This window comes from Nelusetta ayraudi, unplaced genomic scaffold (assembly GCF_046127955.1).
Source record: "Nelusetta ayraudi isolate G7.1 ecotype Tasmania unplaced genomic scaffold, CSIRO-AGI_Nayr_v1 ptg000136l, whole genome shotgun sequence".
Taxonomy (NCBI): Eukaryota; Metazoa; Chordata; class Actinopteri; order Tetraodontiformes; family Monacanthidae; genus Nelusetta; species Nelusetta ayraudi.
In genome coordinates, this window is record NW_027466186.1 from 6,925,307 (window position 1) to 6,947,917 (window position 22,611).

The 22,611-nt window shown below is 46.5% G+C and overlaps 3 protein-coding genes across 3 annotated transcripts in view; 1 reads left to right on the top strand and 2 right to left on the bottom strand.

Annotated features, from left to right (window-relative positions):
- Window positions 1–6,551, bottom strand: part of hivep3b (HIVEP zinc finger 3b) — a 39,807-nt gene extending 33,256 nt beyond the window's left edge. Inside the window, exon 1 of the mRNA XM_076012548.1 lies at window positions 6,276–6,551. The gene's annotated coding sequence lies outside the window, so the exon portion shown is untranslated. The remainder of the gene's footprint in view (window positions 1–6,275) is intronic.
- Window positions 6,552–9,548: 2,997 nt separating this feature from the next.
- Window positions 9,549–15,400, bottom strand: serinc2l (serine incorporator 2, like). The gene is made up of 10 exons (XM_076012573.1): window positions 15,246–15,400; window positions 14,078–14,239; window positions 13,652–13,839; window positions 13,448–13,527; window positions 13,160–13,297; window positions 12,867–13,036; window positions 12,188–12,278; window positions 11,695–11,845; window positions 11,409–11,615; window positions 9,549–11,052 (listed from the first exon to the last, which is right to left on the bottom strand). The coding sequence occupies exons 1-10, from the start codon at window positions 15,282–15,284 to the stop codon at window positions 10,914–10,916; spliced, it is 1,365 nt and encodes a 454-aa protein (XP_075868688.1). The 5' UTR covers window positions 15,285–15,400; the 3' UTR covers window positions 9,549–10,913.
- Window positions 15,401–16,326: 926 nt separating this feature from the next.
- Window positions 16,327–22,401, top strand: paqr7b (progestin and adipoQ receptor family member VII, b). Its single transcript, XM_076012576.1, has 2 exons — window positions 16,327–16,487; window positions 18,733–22,401. The coding sequence occupies exon 2, from the start codon at window positions 18,739–18,741 to the stop codon at window positions 19,795–19,797; it is 1,059 nt and encodes a 352-aa protein (XP_075868691.1). The 5' UTR covers window positions 16,327–16,487; window positions 18,733–18,738; the 3' UTR covers window positions 19,798–22,401.
- The last annotated feature ends 210 nt before the right edge of the window (window positions 22,402–22,611 follow it).

Consider the following 22,611-nt stretch of genomic DNA (forward strand, 5'->3'; position numbering starts at 1 on the left):
AAAGAAAAAAATAGATGGGCACGGCAGCGCGGGAGGAGGATATGACAGGAAGTGAGAATTTTTTTATTTTATTTTTTTAAACGAGTGCACACTGGCAGCCTGTGTTCTGCCTCAGAAGAGCTAGGTGAGCCGCTTGTAGGAATGCACATGCAAATATTGACCTTCAATTAGACGAAACAGACGCCCTCGCTTAGGGGCCGCAATATGGAGGCATCAGCAAGAAGGAAAAAAGAAAAAAAAAAAGCTGCACAGCCGTGGAATAAATACACTGCAAACAAGCAGGAACATACCTGCAGTGTGCACAAATATAGCGGGTAAACACACCCACTTTCCTCCCGCCTGCGGTGCCAAGTAGACGCATCAGGCCGAGTGCGACCGCGGACCTGCTGCTGCCATTTAAGGGGAGACGGGACACCGAAGTCGAGCTGAAGAGTTTTGTGGCCTTTTCGAATGGGGTTAGAAGCAGATGACCTTCCCCAAGTGAAGGCAGCCGACCGCACTCCTGCATAATTAAGTGCATCTAAAATGAGGTGACCTTACCTGACAATGTCAGGGCAGCGCTCGCCCACAGGGACCCCCGGCCGCGGTAAATAACGCACACACGCTGCACGCGGCGGCCACATAGCAAACACACAGGCTGGCTCTTATTCCTCGTCAGTCGACAAACTTTGGCATGAGCAGTCAGAGCACTGTGCGCGACAGCCACGGATGGATAATAACAACTGGCTACCGGACTGGCAATATCACGGTACGACGATTCTCTTCCAGTGGCCACTTGAGGGACTGCAGCCAAAACCGCATGGGACCCAAAAAGCATTTTTCCCATAAACAGCAATGCAAAAATAAACGCCTCTAAAACGGCTGACAAGACGACTGTGAAGGTTCATTACGAATCTTTCTATTGCAGATTTTTCAGTTATGGTTTTGTACTCTTTAAAAAAAAAATAAAGGCCAGCAAATCACCAGAGAAGAGTTTATTCCCAGCAGGACGTCACAGCGTCGTACGCGCTGCTGGGTTTTGTTTCTTTCTTAAATTCATTTAAAAAGGACAGTGCGTATTAATGAACATGTAAATGTAAATATGCCAGAATTAGCCAACGGCTACTTTCCATCTGCAGTCCCTGGCAGGTCAGAACAAATAACATTACAATGATTAATACAAAATTAACAATACGATACAAGAACTGGACAACTGACCCTAAGAGGATACAATACATAAAAGCTTCAATGTATAATTAGTGCTGACAGATCTGGTTTCTTTTCAGCCACTTTTTTAGATTGACTTTAAAAGTTGTGTCTCGCTCTGATTGGCTGATGCATCACAGGAGTACCAGAGGCATGGTGTGAAGTGCACACACTAGACTGTGGGGCCGCATAATACAGAAACCCAAAACTTTTCCGGCGAATGCGCTGGGTGAGCAACTACACTGAGATGAATGGCCCGCCATACTGGGGCTTGGCAACGGGGCACACAACGGATTCCACCAGAGCCAGCTGCGATGGAATTTCCAGGGGATTTTTTTTTCGGGAGCGCGGCTCCAGAAAGCAGTCGGTTCAGCTGCTGCGCCGTGGTGACAGTGACATGAACGCTGAGGATTGTGCTGGAGCTGTCGTCGCAGATTCACAGCAGAGTCGGAGGGATTTTCCCCCCACGGAACCCTCTTACCACCATCCCCACACACACACACACACACACACACACACACACACACACACACACACACACACACACACACACACACACACCTCCTCTCCCGCCGGCAGAGCAGAAATCCCCTCCAATCCTTACTAGAAGGTGCCGCGGGGGGATGCCTTCCACTCAGGGATGAAGAAGGACTTCCAGACGGAGGGAAGATGGAAGAGATGCACGCAGGTGTCAATTCTTCAATTCTTATTTTTCTTACATTTTGACCTCCTAACAGGCAACAAGGAAGTAAAAACGGCAGGTCTTCCTGGAAGAGGAGGGAGCGCCACCAGGCCATAACACAAAAAAAGTGCAAGTTATCGTTGTTGATCGTCACAGATTAGTGAGCTGCGCACACACCTGCGAGCGTGGACGGGTGAGGGGTGTGGTCGGCTGGGAGGTCCCCGAGGGGGAGGCCCAGAGAGAGGGAAAGATCTGAAGTAGGAGGAGGAGCAGGAGGAGGTCAAGATATCCAGTCGTGAAACACAAAACCTCATCTGCAATGCTGATCGATACACACGCAGGGTGTGCATCTGCAGCTAATCGTTGAGGCCGGGAACAGCACAAGGCCTGGACCTTGTGAATGCTGGGTTTAAAGGGATAGTTCACTTAAAAAAACAAACAAAAAAAACAAACACACATTTTCACCTTCTAATGTTCGGACTTGGTGTCGTTGGAAGGCTCCAGTGTAATTTTCTAATCCCACATTACTATTGTGGAGCTCACAGAGGGGAAAGATTCCTCCCAGTGCCAAAGCTGTCATAACATTGAAATTTTCCACGGTGGCCATGTAACGCTATTTCAAAAACAAAAAACAACAGAAGAAAAACATAATGCCTCCATATTACTAGTGTGGCATAATCCAGCAGTCTGGAGGAGCTGGCAGTACATTTTGTCTCAAAATCGGCGCACTAACTCCTCGTCAGCCAAAATATCCAAGGAGGCCAAGGAGGTCTTCCTCCTAGTGGCTCTTGTGACTATTGCAAGTTCGATTACAGTCTATAAGAAGATTAGAACCGTACTTGCGTGAGAGGCTAGAGGAGTTATCGAGCCATCTCCTGGTGATGGTCTTTTTACTTGCCACCAGAAGCAACTGCAACTTTATCTCTCGCGTCGATTTATAAAAAAGTAACGTCACTTAAATACAAGGCCTCAAAAATCTGAGAGTATTTGGGCATTAAAAACTGAGCTTAATCTCTTATGTATCATATTTCTATATCTTTCTATGTTTTCTTTTTTTTTTTTTTTTTTTAAAGAGAGTTCATTGGAGGGTGGGGGGGGGGTCAAATTTTACTTGTCGATAAGCTGATAAGCAACTTGGGCGTGCGAACCCTTGATTTTTCAGGCTGTCCGTCCGTAGCTTCCTCCAAGCACACAAGTCACACAAACTTCGCTAACGAGATCCTGGCCGAGCCCTCTCCCTCGACATGCCTGTGGTAAGGCGAGTGCAGCGGCACACAATTACTATTACACAACAACAGTGACCGCTGTCGAGAGTGGACACCTGCCTAAAAAAAAAAAAATGCTGAAACAAGAGGAAACCAGATCACGGCCCACAAACAATGGAGAGGAATTAGAGAAAGTAAACCACGTCAGAATGACAGATGACCACTGAGCGCGCGTTGTAGTGGGCTCAGACGTGCAGCGGGCTGCGAGGGCGGGACGGCAAAAAGCCTTCCACATTCCATGTGTCTGCCGCGTAGTTAATGATCAACCCTTGTGCAGTGACTGTTTGAATGAGTAACACCCTCGTCGCTGCCTTCCCTGGCGGTGCTTGCACATCTTTGTTCTAATCCTTGCATAACCTCGGTCAGCTGGGACGGTGGAGGTAGGCTGGTAGGCTGGTAGGTCGGTAGCTGCGTGGGACGGGCCGAGCGCCGCGCCTTAGGACACACAGTGGAGACGATTCCGACATCCTGGCAAACGCAAAACACTTGTATCTCTGTTTGAGAAAAGGGCCATAGTGAAGTCAATTCCAGATGTCGACAACCAAGTAAACACCAGGCCCTCAGACTCCAAGATGGCTCCCACTCATTTCAATGAAGTTGCTCACCCAGCGCATATGCCCAAAAAAGTTTTGACTTCCGCATTAATGGGCCGATACAGCATGTGCAGTAGTGTCACTTCCCGTCATGCCTCTGTAACTCATCTGATCTATATGGCCAATCGGAACGATCCTGGAGAACGTCACTTACAGACACGTCAGGATGCAGCCAATCAGAACAAGCTGAGACACAACACATAAGACGTTGTGACGTCACACTGGGAATAAAGTCTTTTCTGCTGATTTTCTGGTGACTAAAAGACCATAACTGAAAAATCTACAATAGAAAGATTTGCTATGAATTGCGTTCCAGGTCACAGTCGTCCTGTCAGCTGTTTTAAAGGCTTTTACTTTTGTATTGCGGTCCATGGGAAAAATGCTTTTTGGGCCTGTGGGATTTTTTTGCTGCAGTACCTAGAGTGGCCACTGGGGAAAATTGGCACGCCCCCATATTGCCAGTCCGGTATCCAGTTCTTATAATACATCCATGGCACACACACACACACACACACACACACACACACACACACACACACACACACACACACACACACACACACAAGACTTTATCCGAATCTCAATAGTGGATCTATTACCATGGAGTCAGTAGGCTAGTAGGGCATCTGAGAGGTTGCCAAGCTGGTGCCCCTGGCCTCCATTTTGCCTCCCTCAGTGTGTGTGTGTGTGTGTGTGTGTGTGTGTGTGTGTGTGTGTGTGTGTGTGTGTGTGTGTGTGTGTATGTGGGAATGTGTGGGGGTACCCAAGGTCTTGTTTCTGGTTCACTCCGGTCTCCCGGCGCTACAGTGGCTCTATTCTTCCCTGGTGCTTCACAGAACAGGATTAATGACCAGCGGCGCAGACAAGAAAAGGTTGTGTCCACCAGCTACCAGGATTTTGCAGTGTGACACCGCGTTGTGTTTGTTTAACGCGTAGGAAGCAGTGTCACAGCGTCACACGCACCCTTCCCTCAAACGTAATGCAATTCAAACACGCTCCTAAATGCCACAAGCGGAGGGTGCAAACAACGGCGCAGGTGTTCCAGGCGAATTTTACGACAAATTGAACGAGCCGGCCTGTCAGAGTGTCGAATCCTTCTGCGGTAATTGACAGAAAACTGTCCCTTTTTCCAACCACAAACCGTTGGGAATCAGACCTGGCACTGACAGAGATTCCTGTTACCTGCATCCTTGCCTTTCACAAAACCTTTGCCAATAGACAGCCGCCGCTCAGCTAGTGACAAGCAATGCAAAACAGGTTGCACCGGATAACCGCATTTATTTACAGCTTTTTAAAACCAGTAATTGCTGTTACAAAGTCACCACATTGGCAAAAAAACAACAACAAAAAACACAAGGCAACCTGACTAAAACCTAAAATATTCTCTGAAAACCTGCACCTATCTCAAAAAACTGCCATCTCAAGCATTCTCAATATGACAGAAGAGAACCAATCAGCATTCTTTGAGGAGGCCAAGGATTTTTAATCTATAAAGAACGTTGTCCAATCAATCCAAGCTTCTAATTTGAACTTTGTCTTGTCCATATCTTGTCTATTGCATTCAGATGGGTATGTGAAATATACTGTGTGAAATGGTGATACTACCAAAAGCCTATACATTTTTTTTTTACAACACAAATGAAAACGTCCTGGTTGGCAGAGGAGCTCTTTTTTCTCGGGTGCCTGCTGAGCTGGCACCTATATTCTCCTGGAATGGATGAGGAGCTGCAGTGAATCACCATTGATTCAAAGAGATCACAGTATTTCCTTAGCATCCACTGGCTCGAGGGCACCCACGCTGAGGGGTGACGGGAAACAGTCATAACAATTGGACCTAACACTTTATTAGTTTTGTTTCATTTAGTTAAAATCATCTGTATGTCATATTTATGTTACATATCTGTCTGTCTGGCTAGATAGATAGATGGATAGATAGATAGATTTACATAGTGAAATCAATCCTGTGCGGCAACATATAGAAGGTGTAATTAGGCTTTAGGCTGAAAAGTGCCGATGGCCACATGCTTCTTCTAACAAACCTGTCCGTCAACTTCACCCTTTGTTTTTTGTTGTTGTTATGACGTCACAGCGGACGCAGCAACGCAATGATGTCATCGCCTGAAAATGTGACAGTAACAGCCCGGCCAGTGGACCCGATCGTCGGTGACTTCTTATTAAACTTGCGTGTGTCCGCCCCCACTGTTGCTCCACCAGGGGCGGAGGAAGCACGTATTTCTGCCCGCCCCTGAAGCTCTGCATCTCCGGCAGAGGCTCCGCGCCGACCCGGCCAGCCGGCCGGGCTGATGCCGAGTTGCTGCGTTGAGGGGCTGAAGAAGTTCCCTCCGTCACAGTCCCTCCACCAGCAGCTCATCAACTACCGCTGTCACCCACCAGGAAGCGGCTGTCAACTTCGCCCAGTCAGTCAGTCAGTCAGCCAGCCAGCCAGTCAGCCAGTCAGTCTGTCAGTCTGTTTCCCCTGTCACTGTCAACACAGCTCGAAGCGCAACTTTAAACGCCCAACGCGAACGCGGTGTTACGGCGAATATTTACCAGCTTCACAGTGCGCTCGCTGCCGCAGCCATCTATTCCGGAGCGACGGGGCCACAAGTCCGCATTTCCTGGATGGCGACGAGCGGGAGAGAGTCGCTCCGAGAGGGCGCCTTCCTGCGGGGGAACAGCCGGCGTGGGCTCCTGGTGGTGGCGCTTCCCGGCGGTGTGTGGGACGAGCGGACGGCGGCGCCACGTTCAGCCGAGGGCCACAACAAAACAACATCGCGCCCTACGCGAAGACACACTCCGCGGCTTCGCACCACCCCGCACGGCAGGTCCCCCCCACCGCCCCGGTGGGCACCGCCCCCTTCCCTCCCAGCCTCCGCCAGTCAGGTCGGCGTGTTCCGCCTGCTGCTTGAATATGAATAAGGCTTGGCGGGCGCCTATTGGCTGGGAGGCGTTACTTCCCGGTTCATAAGATTAATTCCAATTAGCCAGGCAACGTCACACGGTGCGGAAATTTGGGAGGCCGATTTTGGGACAGACTTTTTTTATCGATCTAGTTTACGGGTAATTTTATTGTTTTGTTTAGAGCATAGACGACATCGTGGTGCAATTGTTAGCGCTGCCGCCCTACAACAAGAAGAAGGTCGTGGGTTCGATTCTGGGCCTGGGACCTTTCTGTGTGGAGTTTACATTTCTCCCCTTGTTCTCCGGCTTCCCCCACAGTCCAAAAACATGCATGTGAGGTAAATTGGAAACGATTGTCCGTAGGTGTGTATGTGAATGTGAATGGTTGTCTCTATGTGGCCCTGCAATGAAGTGGTGACTTGTCCAGGGTGTCACCCTGCTTTCAGCCTATGACACCTGGGAGAGGCTCCAGCAGACCCCTATGACCCTGAGCTCAGGAATAAGCAGGTATTGAAAAATTGTATTGAAACAATTTTCAATTCTTCAGAGAATTTCTTTTAACTCTCCAGCGACTCATTGAAATACTTTCTGGCTGTCACATTTGATCAAGCAACCTCGCATGACAAGGCTGACATGGCACCTTTACCGGAATGATATTAATGGAGGTCAGGAGCTGAGGCCACGGAACAAATTAACTTCTCCTAGGTGACTGTGTTAAGTGTGTTTGCAGGGGTTTGCAATCCTATGAAAATTTTATGCTGACCGCTTCACACAGTGAGAGGCCAAGTGGTGGGGCTGAATGCGTCAGGTGGGGTCAGATCCTTTTAAAAAAAGGCCATGGAGGGAACTACTGTGTGTTTGCTGGAGATCAAATGGTGCTCTTAAAGGCCAGTGGAGCCTTAGAAAAGGCACATATAGTGTCGGTGACCTGCAACGACGAATCATCCTTTCACGTCATGAATATCATAGGAACAGAGGTGCATTTTTTTTAAAATGTCAAAACCCTGTGCAGAAACACAAAATTGCCTAGCTACCATTTGTGTGAGGCACAAATCTAACTTCCAAGCCTGCCTGCCTGCATCTGCATCCAACATACCGGCCCCTTTGTTCCTGGAGTGGAGAACAGCTCTGCAGCACAGAGGCAAGGCAAAGCACGGAGGAACAGGGGAGGCAGAGGAGGTGGAGTGGGGTGCGTGGTGTGGCAAAAAAGAGGAGGAGGAGGGGGGGGGGGAGCGAGCAGCCGATAAAGACAGTGGGAGGAAGCGAGAGACAGAGCAGGAGATGGTGGAAGGAGTGAAGAGACACCGCTGTGGTGTGAGTGCTCCGTGCTGCTACAATATGACTCTGACAGGCTTATGTAACCAGACTGGCCTGGCATTTGGCTCACAGCAGACGCCGGCTGCACTGAGTGTTATATAACTGCATTAGTTGCTCCTCTGCGTCGAGCATGCGCACAGAAAGGCCCACAGACACACAGACGCACAACGCACGCACACACGCGCAAACAAATAAGAACCAATAACTTATGGATGTTTTAAGACTGCGATGAGGACAGAAGAAACTAGCAAGCAGGGTGACAGAATGAATGATGGAATTTAAACATTTTACTGGACTACGGGAATCATGTGTCAGCAGCTTCATACATTTTACCTTCTGCTTTAAAAAAAGAAAAGAAAAACCACAGTGACCGGGTTCACAGTCTCCAGCCTCAGTCTTCCAGCAACAGGTTGTCCATCCTGCAAAGCCTAATTAGGTCCTAATGCTGGGTAAATGTTTTCAGTGTACATGCCGTTTGCCAGCACGGCTTAAACTGAGTTAACTTCAGCTGCATTCGGTAAATAATTTCTTGGGCCTGGATCCCTACTCGTAAAACACAATTACAACGTCAGACAGGCGTCTCCTGTCCATCTGTCATGGATGTTTAACGTGAAATTATGTCAAGTCAGTAAAAATGAAGGCCTAGCGATGTGAACTATGTCTTTGCAGGAAGGTACTGTATTTTCTAGAGTTATTTAAGGTGTATGCATGACCACAAGGCACTGTGCAGCTGCGCAGTGCAACAGTGTTACAATCCAGATTGACCTCTCACAACACAGTTTGCTACTGCTACATTGGCTGTGGAGCAGTTATTGAAACTGTATTTGAAATGTTTCATCCACTTGCTTTTGATACAGTTGCAATTACAACAACCTTCCTTCTTCAGTACCATCGGGTCATTTAGGTTGTCATCCTTTAAAAAAAAAATTGAAAAAAATTATTGGCAGAGAAAACTGGAAATTCTTTTTGCACTCAACCTTAACACACGCTTGCACCTGCAGATTGCCATGGATAGGCTGAGTGTGAGGGGTGGTGTTGTGGGTGGAAGGCGACAGGGAGCGAGTGTGTCCTGAACGGTGCGAGACTGTGCCAACTGGATAGAGTGAGTGTGGCAGCCAAAACCAACATGCCGTGTCAGCCAGCCAGGCGAAAGGGAAATAACACAGAGAGCTGCTGCTCCATGTCCAAAACAGAACAGGTCGCACGTATTTTCAGCCTCAGTCTTCACACTAAATATCGACTAAAACTGCAACAAAGTGTCTGAATAATCTCTGGGACAGTGTGACTTAAAACTTTGTTTTCAGTGTTTATCTATGCAGGAAGATGGCACATAACATTGGAGTAGGTGAGACACTCCAATCTATCCCACCACAACTCTGCTGTCTGATGTTATCTATGGTGTGGCGTGCACATTCAAAACAAGGACAGTCACAGAGTACTTGTTCTTGTAAACACGTGTGGGCATCTGAAGCTCACTCAAAACTAATTACAAACTCTAATCAAAAAAACATTTTTGTTATTAACTGGCCTGAAGTCGAATTAATTATCTAGACGTGACAAAGCTGTGGAGCCTTTTGGAAATGTCATGAATAAACGGCAAGCAGAAGCGATCAACAGATGTCTTTATTAAAAAACAGAATGTTGTACATTAAATAAAATGTTAATACCCTTCAGAGGCCACTGCCTAATATGGCATGCAAAAGGCAAGACGTAAGAAACAATGTCGGCATTAGTGATAAATTCTTTTTTGTAACACAGGACTATAAAAAGGCACTTCATAATGTTTTCATTATGTGTTATGACCTCACAGCGGCAATCCTGCATAGACAGACTCCTCAGCAGGGATATAAAACATTTATGCGTCACCTGTGAAATAAAAGACTCATCACTTTGAAATGTAATACACCGTATTCAAATGCAATCAGACTCATAAACAAGCGATAATACATTTCATGATTGTACCAAAACCTTTTGTACCTGGTTTTATAATTATTCTTCAATCTCATTCCCATTTCAGCAGAGTAACTTCATCAACTTGTATTATAAGTGCAACAACACAACCACCAACTAACTCAGAGGTTTAATTGTGGTGAAATGACTCACTGCTTTCTGCACTGCAACAATGCACAATCCCTTTTTTCCCTCAACTTGGAAACAACTTGAGAAACATTGTGGAAGTAGGCCGTCAAGTTAATGGCATCATCTCCAGTATCACACATTAGGTCACAGGATGCCGATGGCTATGGATCAATACAGGCCTCCCTGGTGAGAACACACTGCTGTGAGTGTCCACAGAGAGACAGAGTGAGGCAGAGCACTGGCAATAAATGACCACAATGTTGGCGCAGACCAGGAAGAGCTGATGATAAGCTGCGGTTGCAGCGTGACTCCTTGTCACCAAGTCATGATGCTGTTTTGCAAACAGCCTCCAAGCACGAGGGAAGCCCTGTTATGATCTGCAGGGTGTGTCACGTTAGTCTTATCTGCGTGGTACACTCACATCACTCTGGGGCTCCCGAGGAGGGATCTCCTTGTTGACCGCCCCTAAGCTGCCTGACGTCACAGCCTTTAAAGGGAAATCTGTCACTGAAATGTCTGAGGTATTAAGAAAGAGAAAGTGCCTTGTTACAGAGTCGTTGACAGCTCAAAGACAAGTTACAAGATGCATCAGAAAGACGGAATCAACTTGGCCATTACTGGTCAGACAGAAAGAAACTCTTATAGCCAAAATCCAGCATAAATCAGGCAAATAAAGAATTCCCTTACACTTTCAATATCTGCACAGATAATGACACTCAAATCAGCATCATGAGGATAAAAAAAAAAAGATGCAGTAACACAAAAGCAAATTAAGAAATGAAATCTTCAGACCTCGTAACGTCCTTCATGTTTTCTTATGTAGTGCTAGCAGTCACACCATTGAATATATGTGGCAGAGACAAGAAAAAAAAGGATGTAGAAGAGACATGTTCAACTGAAATCCCTGTCGGGTAAGAGGAGAGGGGCCACCAGGGTCCAGAGGAAGAGACCCAGGCCCAGCCAGCTGGAGCTCATCTTCACCCACACAGCCGGCATACTGCTCTGCATGGTTTGGGTGCTGGTGTCTGGTCTGATGCAGAGTAAGGAGGGAAAGGCGAGAGTTGGTAGAGCTTTGATTCATATGCTAAAATCTACATACAGGCATAATAGGAACAGGGTGAAAGTGGCAAAATTTCTTCCCTCCTCAAATTTAAACGATTGCAGCTGACAGCACCTGAGTTGAGGTCACAGTGCAGCAACTATCAGGTGAACTATGCCCTCTGGTGGACATCTTAAAGAGCTACAATGACTGTAATGACGCCATATACCAACTGATCCCTTAAAACAGGTTAAAATTAAACTAGATTTTGGGTAAGACAATATTGTCACACGGTTTTCCATTATATTTTGCTGTCAACACAATCATCAGTTGTCAAATTCACTTACTGGTACCAGTTGGTGAGGGTCATCATGATGTAGAGAGAAGCTAGACAGAGGTGCAAGTGGAAAACGGTGTAGCTGTAAGTGACTCCGTCCTCCTCGTTGTCCACGGCTCTGCGCAGGCCGTCCTCTCCCACCACGCCCTCTTCAACTGCCCTTCCCGCCTCCGTCTGCATCAGCTTGTTCACCTGGACGTTGCTGGACGAACGGATACTAGCAGAGGGGATGGAGAGAGTCAGGGCTCAGAAACACAAAACGTTGTAGCCATTATGCTCTGCTGCCGAAAACCTACCTGGCATAGAGGGTGCAGAAGAGAAAGATGATCAAACCAACGATTCCCTGGGCGTCCCACCACTGCACCGTCCCGTAGGTTTGGTCAGTGGGGGAGGAAGTGGTGCTGACGTTCGCCACTAGACTCAGCAGGCTGGGGTTACACTCTCGGTCTAAGACATAAAATAACGCACACAGCATATTTTCTTACTCTGTTATAGCATAATTATACAGGATGTCTGCTTTCACTTGTTTAGTCTGAACAACTGAATATCATAGTGACCGTAATGGCAACGCACTCAACCCAAACACTGGACCTGAGGTTTTATCTTTAAATGTTTGTGGAATATTTTTACTTTCCCACAAACTTTTCACCAGTGAACCCACAACTGAATGAAATGTTTCTGGACTATGGATTATAGCTATGATTGTGGGGTTTGCAAAATAAAGTGATAAAATGTTGTCTGTACGTTCATCAGTGACAACAATGCGGACAAAAACAGACGCAGACTCACTTGGGTTGTTTGTCATTGCGGACCAGGTCACATACATAGTGTAGAGGGAAATGATGGAGGCCTGGAGCAAACCAGAATGTGGCTGAGCGTCCTGTAACAAACATTAAGCAACAGCTTCATCAATTGAAAGAACCTTGGCAACAGCAAAAGTGCTGGCCAATGTCATATGCGAGTATGAAAACGTGTGTTTATATTTAAAACAAATAAATACAATTGCACAAACGAGTCAGTGTCTCCCAACTGCATCACTAAGCACTGACATGATTTCCATCCTTAAGAAACAGCTATAGATCTGCTCTCGCTGAAGTATTCGCCAAACCTCTCACTGTTAGTCAATCAGTCTTCTCTCTCCTTCAGGTGTATGTGTGTGTGTGTGTGCTGTACCATGCACTCATTCTTAATAGTGTCATGTAGCTCTGCAGTCTCTCAGGATGCAACCTGCCTTCCCAATCAGTCAATTAGTTAGTAGTGTTTCAATTTTATAAGCACTTTAAAACTATATTATTCATGATGTAGTCTCTTAATTGACATGCGTGCAAGTTTCAGATCTCCAGAGATTATTATTTCCCTTCCTGCCTATCAATATTGCCTACTGCAGGGTAAGAGATGATTACAGCTGTCAAACAGATTATTGAAGAAAACACTGCTGGACATGAGCCGAGGATGGCGCATACTCTACCTGTACTTTAGGTAAGATGGAGACCACAGAGATGATAATGCAGAAGATGAGGTTGAGGCTGATGAAAACCTTGTGCTCCGTGCAGTCGTCAGGCTTCGTATAGTAGATATAAAAAAGCACCACAGCAGCGATAGCCAGTGCATAGTAGAGAATGGTGAAAGACAACAGGCCTGCAAATAACATCAACACACATTACGACGCATATCTTATTATGGCAAGTGCATAAATAATCTCAAATGTCACATTAGGTCAGTGCAGAAAGGTGGAAGTCCATTGCCACATCAACACTGTACCTGCAAACCAGCATTTCTTGTTCCCGTTCTCAGCGTTTTCCACCCACAGCTTGTTCCACGAGTGGGCAAAGTCGATGAGGAGAATAAGTTGTATGATAATAAAGATGAAGGATCCAATGACTCCAAAGTAAAACCACACTATGGAGAGGGAATGGAAACAAATCTGGTGGCTGATCGCAAATGTTTTGTTTCACAAACACAACACAGCCAGTGTCATTAAAAGAGGGTTACAGAATATTATAATTAAATTAAAGTACAATTAAATTTACAGATAGCAATTTTTTTTACCTGTATGAAATGTTCCATCAGGGATGAAAAAAGCACCAACTGTTATTCCAACCAGGATTAGAAACTTAAAGAACCAGAACCTGTCAAAGAAAGATTTTCATAACCACAATTGCACACGTTACAACGGATGGATTTAAACACACAAGCAGAACCACAACCAACAATCAATCAAATGTAGAGCAGTGATCATCGATGAGGATTTACCCATTTTGAAGGGCAGCACGAGGTTCTTTACTGCTACGAACGCCGAGCATGATGGCGGAAAAGAAGAAGAAGAAGCAGGTCATGGCGAAGCACATGCGGTACACAGACTTGTAGCCCACGATGACATCACAGTTCACCTGGTTTTCAATCCCAGGTATAGACGATCCTCCCTGACAAAAACCTGGTATCTTTTTGAAACAAAAACAAAAGGTGTTAAATATTACAACATATGACCTTTCTGAAAGTAATAAGTGATTCAGAGAGTCTTAGCAAACATGGTTAAGTGGTATTTAGAACATGCGGGCCTCCTGCTTATCACCATGGACACCTGGATTTGCAAATGTTTATAGTCGGTCACAAAAAAGAAACAGTAAACAAATGATCTGAAGCTGACTGCAAAGTCCCCGAGGAATGTCGTCATCCTACCTTTCGCAGCTGTGTCTCCATTCCTGGGAGGATCATGATGACGGACACCATGGTGCCCAGCAACAGAAAGAAAGAGAACACCAGTCGTGTGATGGTGGAGTTGTTGGAAGAGGGACAGCAGCCACATAGGAGGCATGGTGCCGAGCCACACAAACAGGAAGCCTGCGAGGAGGGAGAGGAGTGAGAGAGTGAGTGAGTGAGAGGAAGGGAGGATGGTGCTAATGCTTTAAAAAACATTTTACAAATCACTCATTGAATGGAGGAAACTGCTTTGGTAGAGCTCCAAATCTACATTGCTTTCTTTCCATTAGTAGTGTGTTAGTGAATCATTTAATGCACATATGAATTTCCAAGACTGGGCTAGAATGTACTTTCACATTCAGAGTCAAACAAACTCAGCAACAAGGGTGTGTCCCTTGACAGACGACTGTTTCAAAAAAATGTAGGGCGGTCTGCCAGCACCAGTTATTTTTACGAGACGTTTACGACCCTGTTCCAAATAAACAGGTAGCTAATTCAGTAAATAGGTGGCACCTGCTCAAACATGGTTTGCCACTGTAGTACATAGATTTAACAGTTACAAGTCACTAGAATTCAATTATCATCACCTGACATGCAGCCAGCCTATATTTACAGAGAGCAAAATAGGCACAAAATTCAATAATATAAACGGGTGTGTTTTACCAAACAAAAGTAGCAATACACCCTCTTCTCTGTTTGAGTCACACAGGAACTTATGACAGACTGAGTAACATGACCTGTGTGAAATATTTCTACAGAATAACTTTTGTGATAGAGAACCGAAATTACATTCTTACATATACGAATATGTACGAAATCAATGTATATGCGATTTTAAAAAATGGATCAAACTTTACGTCGCCCGTCTAATTATCCTCAACGAGCCGTTATCTTACAAAATATTTAATTTACAGCTTTACGTCTTTTCCAAGTAATGAAACCCAACACTATGCGTTCACAAAGACTGCGATGGCAGAAGCTACAAACACATTTCAGGTAAACTGTCACGTAACGTTCGCAGAATATTAAGCTAACCGAATGTTAGCGAGCCTAGCATCGACGATGCTGATGAACGGCGACGGGGAAAGAAGAAAAAAAAAAAAGTAAACACGTTTTTGGAATTTTCGTTTTATAACGAGGTACTCACACAGCTTGCCAAGGAGCACAGGGCAAGGCAAGCTCCCATGTTGGCATGAAAATGATCTGCAAATGATCAGCCCGAGCGTAGAGTCTGACGACTTCCAGTCCGCCGCTGTCACAACACGACCAGTAAATAGGCGGACGTTTATTTGTATGGTTTTCAGAGTAAAAGCATTTCCGCATAGCTATGCATTTCAAAGTAAAAGTCCCCACCACATCAAAGCGCCCGTGTTTCAAACGGTTAACGGTCGATCGAGGTACTCACTCATAGTTGACACTATTTATTAACCACGGTGTCATTGTTCTCAGAGGCGCTCAGCTGATCGCGGGGATATGAAAAATGATATTTATGACGTAAAGCACCTCTTTTCTGTACCAGCAGAGTGATAGGATGCTTTATTTCAGTTTTTCACCATAAAGTTGCATTAGCAAAGCATGCATTTCTCGACAACAGTGATTGTGACCCTTTCGAGAAATGCATACACCTTTTTATTGATGAGTGATGGATGTGTCAAACTGTCTGTGCCCCATGTGTAGCTTGTGTAGTTTCCCAATTTGTGATCAATTAAGTACACCTATCTATCTAAAATAAAGTGTATTTTATTTCTATCTATCTATCTATCTATCTATCTATCTATCTATCTATCTATCTATCTATCTATCTATCTATCTATCTATCTATCTATCTAAACAGAAGTGCACTAATTAAACTAAAAACAGCCGGAAACAGCTTTTCGACGTTAGCTACTTATGAGTTCAACAAAACACCGATGGCTAAATATTATGACATCATGAGAAATATTTCATGACTGACGAAGAAATAAACGATATGTACGTGTGTGTGTGAGAATAAAACGGTGCGCGCTCCCGAGAGGTGCATGCGGACCTCCGCGAGTATGCCGGATCTCGCCATGACACCAGGAGGAGCAGGTGGGCGGCGACGTTCGATCAGTGCAAGGCTCTCATTGGTATACTAAGCGACTGACGCGAGATAGTCAGGAGAATACATAAGCGGAAGCGAGGATGCTGCAAGAAACCACGGCTTCTGATTGGTCCACAGCACTGCCTGTCAAAGGGCAACGTGCCCACCCCAGCAGCCTCGCCGTGAGATCAGCCCGAGCGCCGCCGCCGTCACGGTCATCATCCCTGGCTGGCTGCGCTCAGCCTTCGAACGATGCTAGGCCAATACATGTTCTGTCATCCACCGGCTGCCACACTTAACACGCTGGATTGACCCCAACGCCAACAGGTACGGCATTCTAGCACAGCTATCCTATCTTGAAATAATAGTGGGGGGGAAATGGAAAAGAAATAAAATTACACTGGGTATTTTTGAACGTGTACGGTTACAGTAGCATAGCATGGAATTCGCCCCGACGCCGATCTCTCCCATCACCCGTCTGGAACGTGCGGCCGTATCGCGATTTAATTCCCCCCCAGCGCACAGCAGAGCCACCCGGGGGATGCGGCGCACAAAGCGAATTGGAAGCACAACACTCGGGCGCGGAAGACCGCATGCAAATTGATTCCGTGCCAGCGGCTCTGGAATTGAAAAGCACGCCGTTGATCAGGTGCAGATATGCTGGCAGGGATTGAGAGCATCAGGCCTCGACTGATGGATCAGTTCAATTTCAGAAGAAGAACCCTCCCTTTGTTTTAGCCCACATTTTATATATGTTCATTTTGACTGAAGATGGTATATATTTTTATTTTTATTTTTTGGAGGATCGCATCCCTTCGCGGAGAAACCGAGGGTGTGGACGGCGGATGGGTGTTTCGTTACGTAACGCTAATCCCTCCCCATTCATTTCCACGAGTCTGCTCTCCTCGAGCCGCTTCCCACATCCACATCCAGCACCCCGACCCCCGCCGTCCCCCACTCTTCCTCCACCACATCCTCTGGGGGAGGAATGAGAGTCCAGAAGACGAGGATGGGGACGATTTGCTCCATCGATTTTTCCACTGTCGTTCGAGCAAATTTATCAGGCGATTGCGCGATTTCCCAGTATCGCTGCTGCTGCTGCTGCCGCCGCCGCTGCTGCTGCTCCGCGTTGCGCTGCCTTCACACATGCGCCATGCTCGGGGTGTGACCGAGCGGAGATTGCCATCAAGTTTGCTGGCACTGAAACTGGCCGCCCTAAATTTTCGTCGCCGTGGAAGTGTTTTGGTCGTGCAAACTGAAAAAGGCGGAGATGTTCAAGTCGTCTTATCGCTCTGTCCTCTCTGCTGGTTGGTTGATTTAATCGCATCTGTCAAAAATGCTCAGATGTGCCGAGTTGACAGGAAGTACAAAACTCCTCTTTTCTTTTCTTTTCTTTTCCGTCAGTTCCATCTTTCAGCGCCCCCCACCCAGCTTTGATGCATTTACGCAAATATATGCCATCTGTGAATAAACAACCTGTCGATGTTTCCCCAAGCTGAGTGATCAGCTCCTGCGGGTATGGAATTACATGTGAAAATGAGCTCTTTCCTCAGGTCAGGCTTTGTGATTTAGAGAGTGATCACTCTGCAAATATTCTTTCTAAAGCGTAAGCTTTAGCGGAAGCTTGGATGTTGAAGGAAGTGAAGGCTGTTAGAGGGGCAGAAAGAAAGCTAATGAAAATATAGCTCTTTGGTGAGTGGACACAGTGGAAACCAGGGGGATGGGCTTCAGTGGAGGAAGTCATGCAAAATTTTACACCACCAAGTCCAATTGGTAATGTTGCAATGCAAGTTGGAACACGTCGCAGATTGAGGTAGTGCTCCAGAAAAAAACAGATCTGCATTGGATTTACAATGACATAAAAGTGGCAACAAATCTGATTTGAAAGGATAGGATTTCACGTGATTTGTGCTCTTCACAGCGGCTTAGAACAATCAGATCAGGGTCACATGGGGGGGGGGGGGGGGGGATAAATCACATCTGAGCCACCTGCGCACCCAGTGTGAACTTAGCCTATGTGAGTTCAAGGCCGGGTGATTTATCGCTCCATCCTTCTTCCAGTCACCCAATTTTCTCAACATCCTCCAGTCAGCACAACAGAATCCTCCCAGTAGAATTAATGACACAGAAATGATTGGGGAGCGACTCAGAAATGGTGGAAACGGCAAACTACAATAAATGCGCGTATGAAGCTGTGATGAATTGATTTACTTTCAATACATCAAACCCTTGACCAACTGCACTGGTCAGCGTTACTGCCTTGGATTAAGTGGTCAGTGTGCATGGGGTCATGAAGGATTATCACTAACTCTCCTTCTATGAAGACGTTTGGCCCGTTTCAGTCTGTTTGTGTTTGTTTTGATGGTATTTGTAAACAGCAAACACACACAAGGCACAAACACACACATGCACATACACACACACACACATGCACAAAAGCAAACATCATGCAGGCCTTATGCAAAGATCTTCATAAACGGTACGTCTTCTCGGGACAGAAGCTCCGAGCTTCTACCAGCACACAGATCTGTTGACTGTCTGTCTGTCTGTCTGTCTGTCTGCCACCCTGCAGCTCGCCATGGCGACGGTGGTGATGGAGCAGATCGGCCGCCTCTTCATCAACGCTCAGCAGCTCCGCCAGATCCCCCAGTTCCTGGAGTCGGCCTTCCCCACGCTGCCCTGCACCGTCAAGATCTCTGACGTGCCCTGGGTGTTCCGCGAGCGCCACATCCACTCCGGCTACCGGCAGGCTGACCAGAGCTGGCGCTACTATTTCCTCACCCTCTTCCAGAGGCACAACGAGACGGTCAACGTGTGGACCCACCTCCTGGCCGCCTTCATCATCCTGGTCAAGTGGCAGGAGATCTCGGCCACGGTGGATTTCCTGCGGGACCCCCACGCCCAGCCCCTCTTCATCGTGCTGCTGTCCGCCTTCACCTACCTCTCCTTCAGCGCCCTGGCCCACCTGCTCTCCGCCAAGTCCGAGCTGTCCTACTACACCTTCTATTTCCTCGACTACGTGGGCGTGTCGGTGTACCAGTACGGCAGCGCCTTGGCGCACTACTACTACGCCATCGAGAAGGAGTGGCACACCAGGGTGCGGGGCTTCTTCCTGCCCACCGCGGCCTTCCTGGCCTGGCTCACCTGCTTCGGCTGCTGCTACGGCAAGTACGCCCGGCCGGGGATGCCCAAGCTGGCCCACAAGCTCTTCCAGGTGGTGCCGTCGGCCCTGGCCTACTGCCTGGACATCAGCCCCGTGGTCCACCGCATCGCCTCCTGCTACCAGGAGGGCTGCTCCGACCCCATGGTGTCGTACCACTTCTACCACGTGGTCTTCTTCCTGGTCAGCGCCTACTTCTTCTGCTGCCCGCACCCGGAGAGCCTCTTCCCTGGCAAGTGTGACTTCGTGGTGCAGGGCCACCAGCTGTTCCACGTCTTTGTGGTGGTGTGCACGCTGGCGCAGCTGGAGGCGGTGCGGACGGACTTCGCCGAGCGCCGCCCGCTCTACGAGCAGCTGCACGGCGACCTGGCGCACGACGCCGTGGCGCTCTTCATCTTCACCACCTGCTGCAGCGGCCTCACCGCCTTCTGCGTGCGCCAGCGCGTGCGCACCTCCCTGCAGGAGAAGAAGGAATGAGATTCAGAAAAGAAAAAGGAAGAAAACTGAATATATTTGACCGCAAAATGACCGTTGCTTAAAGAAAAAGTCTTTTTGTCAGTGAATACTATTCGTTTATAACAGTGACTTTGAAATGTTTTTTTTTTTTTTTAATGTGATCTGCCAAACATGATGAAGTGACTTGGAGGGGTTCTGTGATGAGGAAATGCTGGTTGTGTTGCAGTCCAGGTCTTATTCAAACAGGTGGTAAGAGTTCCGTCATCGTTACACTGACATTTAAAGGCCCAGTGTAGATTTAATGACATCTAATGGTTGAAAAGCCTAATGCGTGCAGTGTTAAAGCAACACTATGCCATTTTAGAGCTTACAAGGATGCTTTCAAAACCCACAATTTTAACGTGATGTCCTTCTTGTACCAGCTGTGATGTCAAGGTAAAATTACGAAACCCTGAGCAGATCCATGTTCTGGGCTGCTGCTACCATCATTTTTTAAATTTTTTTTAGCTCCTTCACTGACATTACTACAAACATTTGGACATTCCATTACATGCCAAAAGATCCCTTAAAATGTTATGCATTGGGCCTTTAATTTGTCGGCGTGTTTGTCCCAACAGTTTTTTTCTTTCTTGTACAGCATTGAACTGTCCAATCAAAGCCCGGCTGACAAATGTCAGAAACTTCCTGTTTTGCCTGGAAATAACCTGACGGTCTCGATCAAATTGTAATTACAAACATGTGATCACATCAGCTTAAATGATCACAACTCTGCTTTCTAGTTACAGATTCTAATCGTAGTAACTACCGGTTTGACATTGATAAAAATGTCAAACCGGTAGTGGTCGATATTCTTTTTCCTGTTGGGGACAAAAGCAGGACTTTTTTTTTTTTTTGAAGACCCCGTCAAAGAGGCAACGCTGTTCCACAAACATTTGTACATGAGTGGAATCAGAGACGCCAATTTGAAAACCACATGTTTGCACCTCTGTTTGATTGTTTCCCCCTGGACGACGCGTTCAGTATTTTGTGGAATTATGATGTAAGGAGAAAACAAATCGAAAAAAACAAAACAAGGCCGGCTCAGTGTCGGTAGGGAGATGAATGAAGGTTTACTGATGTCTCTCTGTTGTCGTGACAATGTGAATCTAATCATTCAAAGGGCTGGGACTTCAGCTTTTGCCTTTCTCACATCCCATGATGTCAGTGCTTTTTTTTTTTTTCTTCTTTTCATTCTGTGCTCTTTGTTTTTCATGTTACTGGATGTCACTCACCAAGCGCCGCATCTGACTGCTTCTGCGTTTTGTTTTCTTAATATTTCATGATGAATATGTATGTGCCTCTATGCATGTCTTTTGATATTATACTGTGGATATTAAGTGTGTGAATGTCTACGGAAGCTCTGCCTTGCACTCTTTTTCTGACCTTGTACGAAGACGCTGCGTTTCCTCCCGAAAGTCGTTTGCATCCCATTTCCCCTCCACTTTATGGGATGGAGTGCGTCGTGTTTGTTTTGTTGCGTCTTCTGGAGGAGTTTAGCACATCCAGTGTGTGTTGTGTTCAGACTTAATGGCCCTGAATGCACCATTTCACTGCACTGTTACACTAAAGAGACCCTTTGTTTGTTTGTTCGCCTGATGGTTTTTGTTAAAGGGAGGGAGGGAGGGGGTGGGCTGGGTGAGCGGGGGAGAGGGTTGATCACACTGTTGCGGCTCATCAATGATGTTGCTTAGATAATTTTGTCTCACCAGATCTTAAATGTCAGGAAATAATCTGTATTGGTGACACGCCCTCTCCGCTCATTACAGCGTTTGACGTCCCACCGAATGTGTCGTGGCTGCACTGATGTGACGAGTAAGTGAGTTGGAGCCCAGACGGAATGTTAAGAGGAGAAGGGTTGATAAAAAAGAATCTGAATAATTTCCCTTACCTGACTTTAAATGTTTAAACCCTCCCAGCAACCCCTCCTCTCTAAAAATAAGACGTTCCAACTGCTGATTGTGCGACTCTACTGACTTGATAGCAGCGTCCACTGTAAACAGCCCAACTGGCTCTGTTTACATGTGTTTCGGATCTGCTGTCGCTGCAGACTTTCCGGTTTTTGTGTTGACAGAGAATCCCGCACAAGAGTCCTCCCCTGTTGCGCTAGATTATTTTTTTCAATGACTGCCAACAACACCGAGGCGCCACTGCACATTAGCTGTTTTTTGTTGTAGGAAACAGGCTCCATAACATGCCAGTGATATCCATTTGGAAAATGAAATCTATGAGTCTGTAATGGCCTATAGAATGACTGGAATCATGCTTTATTTCCTGTGTGATGGAGGTATCCAGCTTTGTTTCAGCGTGAAATATAAATATTATGTGTTTTTTTTTCTTTTTTTGGGTTATTGGATTCTCTAACTGTTAAATTTGACTGTGAACTGGAACGGTGGTGGGCAATCTTTACTGTGTAGGTGATTGTGTGCGTGTCAACGTAGCCTCAGCTGCCGCCCGAGGGTTTCCTGCTGTCCCTTTGTGAAAGCAGAGAGAGAGGAAGCGGAACGTCCTTGGCCTCCAAAAACAACAGATGTGTGACTGTTTTAATATTCTGTGGTATTTAAGTAAATAAACTGTTAATAACCCACAGCTTTGTGACTTATTTCTCGTCTCTGGTATGGTGGCAAGCAAAGAAAAGTCACCACAGTTTCCACACGGTAAAGCAGCTGAGTGGGAAACAAAGAAACTTGATCCCGCTTCGGTTCAGTCTCTGCCTCTTCTAGACCAGACAAAATATGTCTGCACATCAAGTTATCTTTTTCATTTAAAAGTGAAACAACCAGCTGGTCATTCAATTCC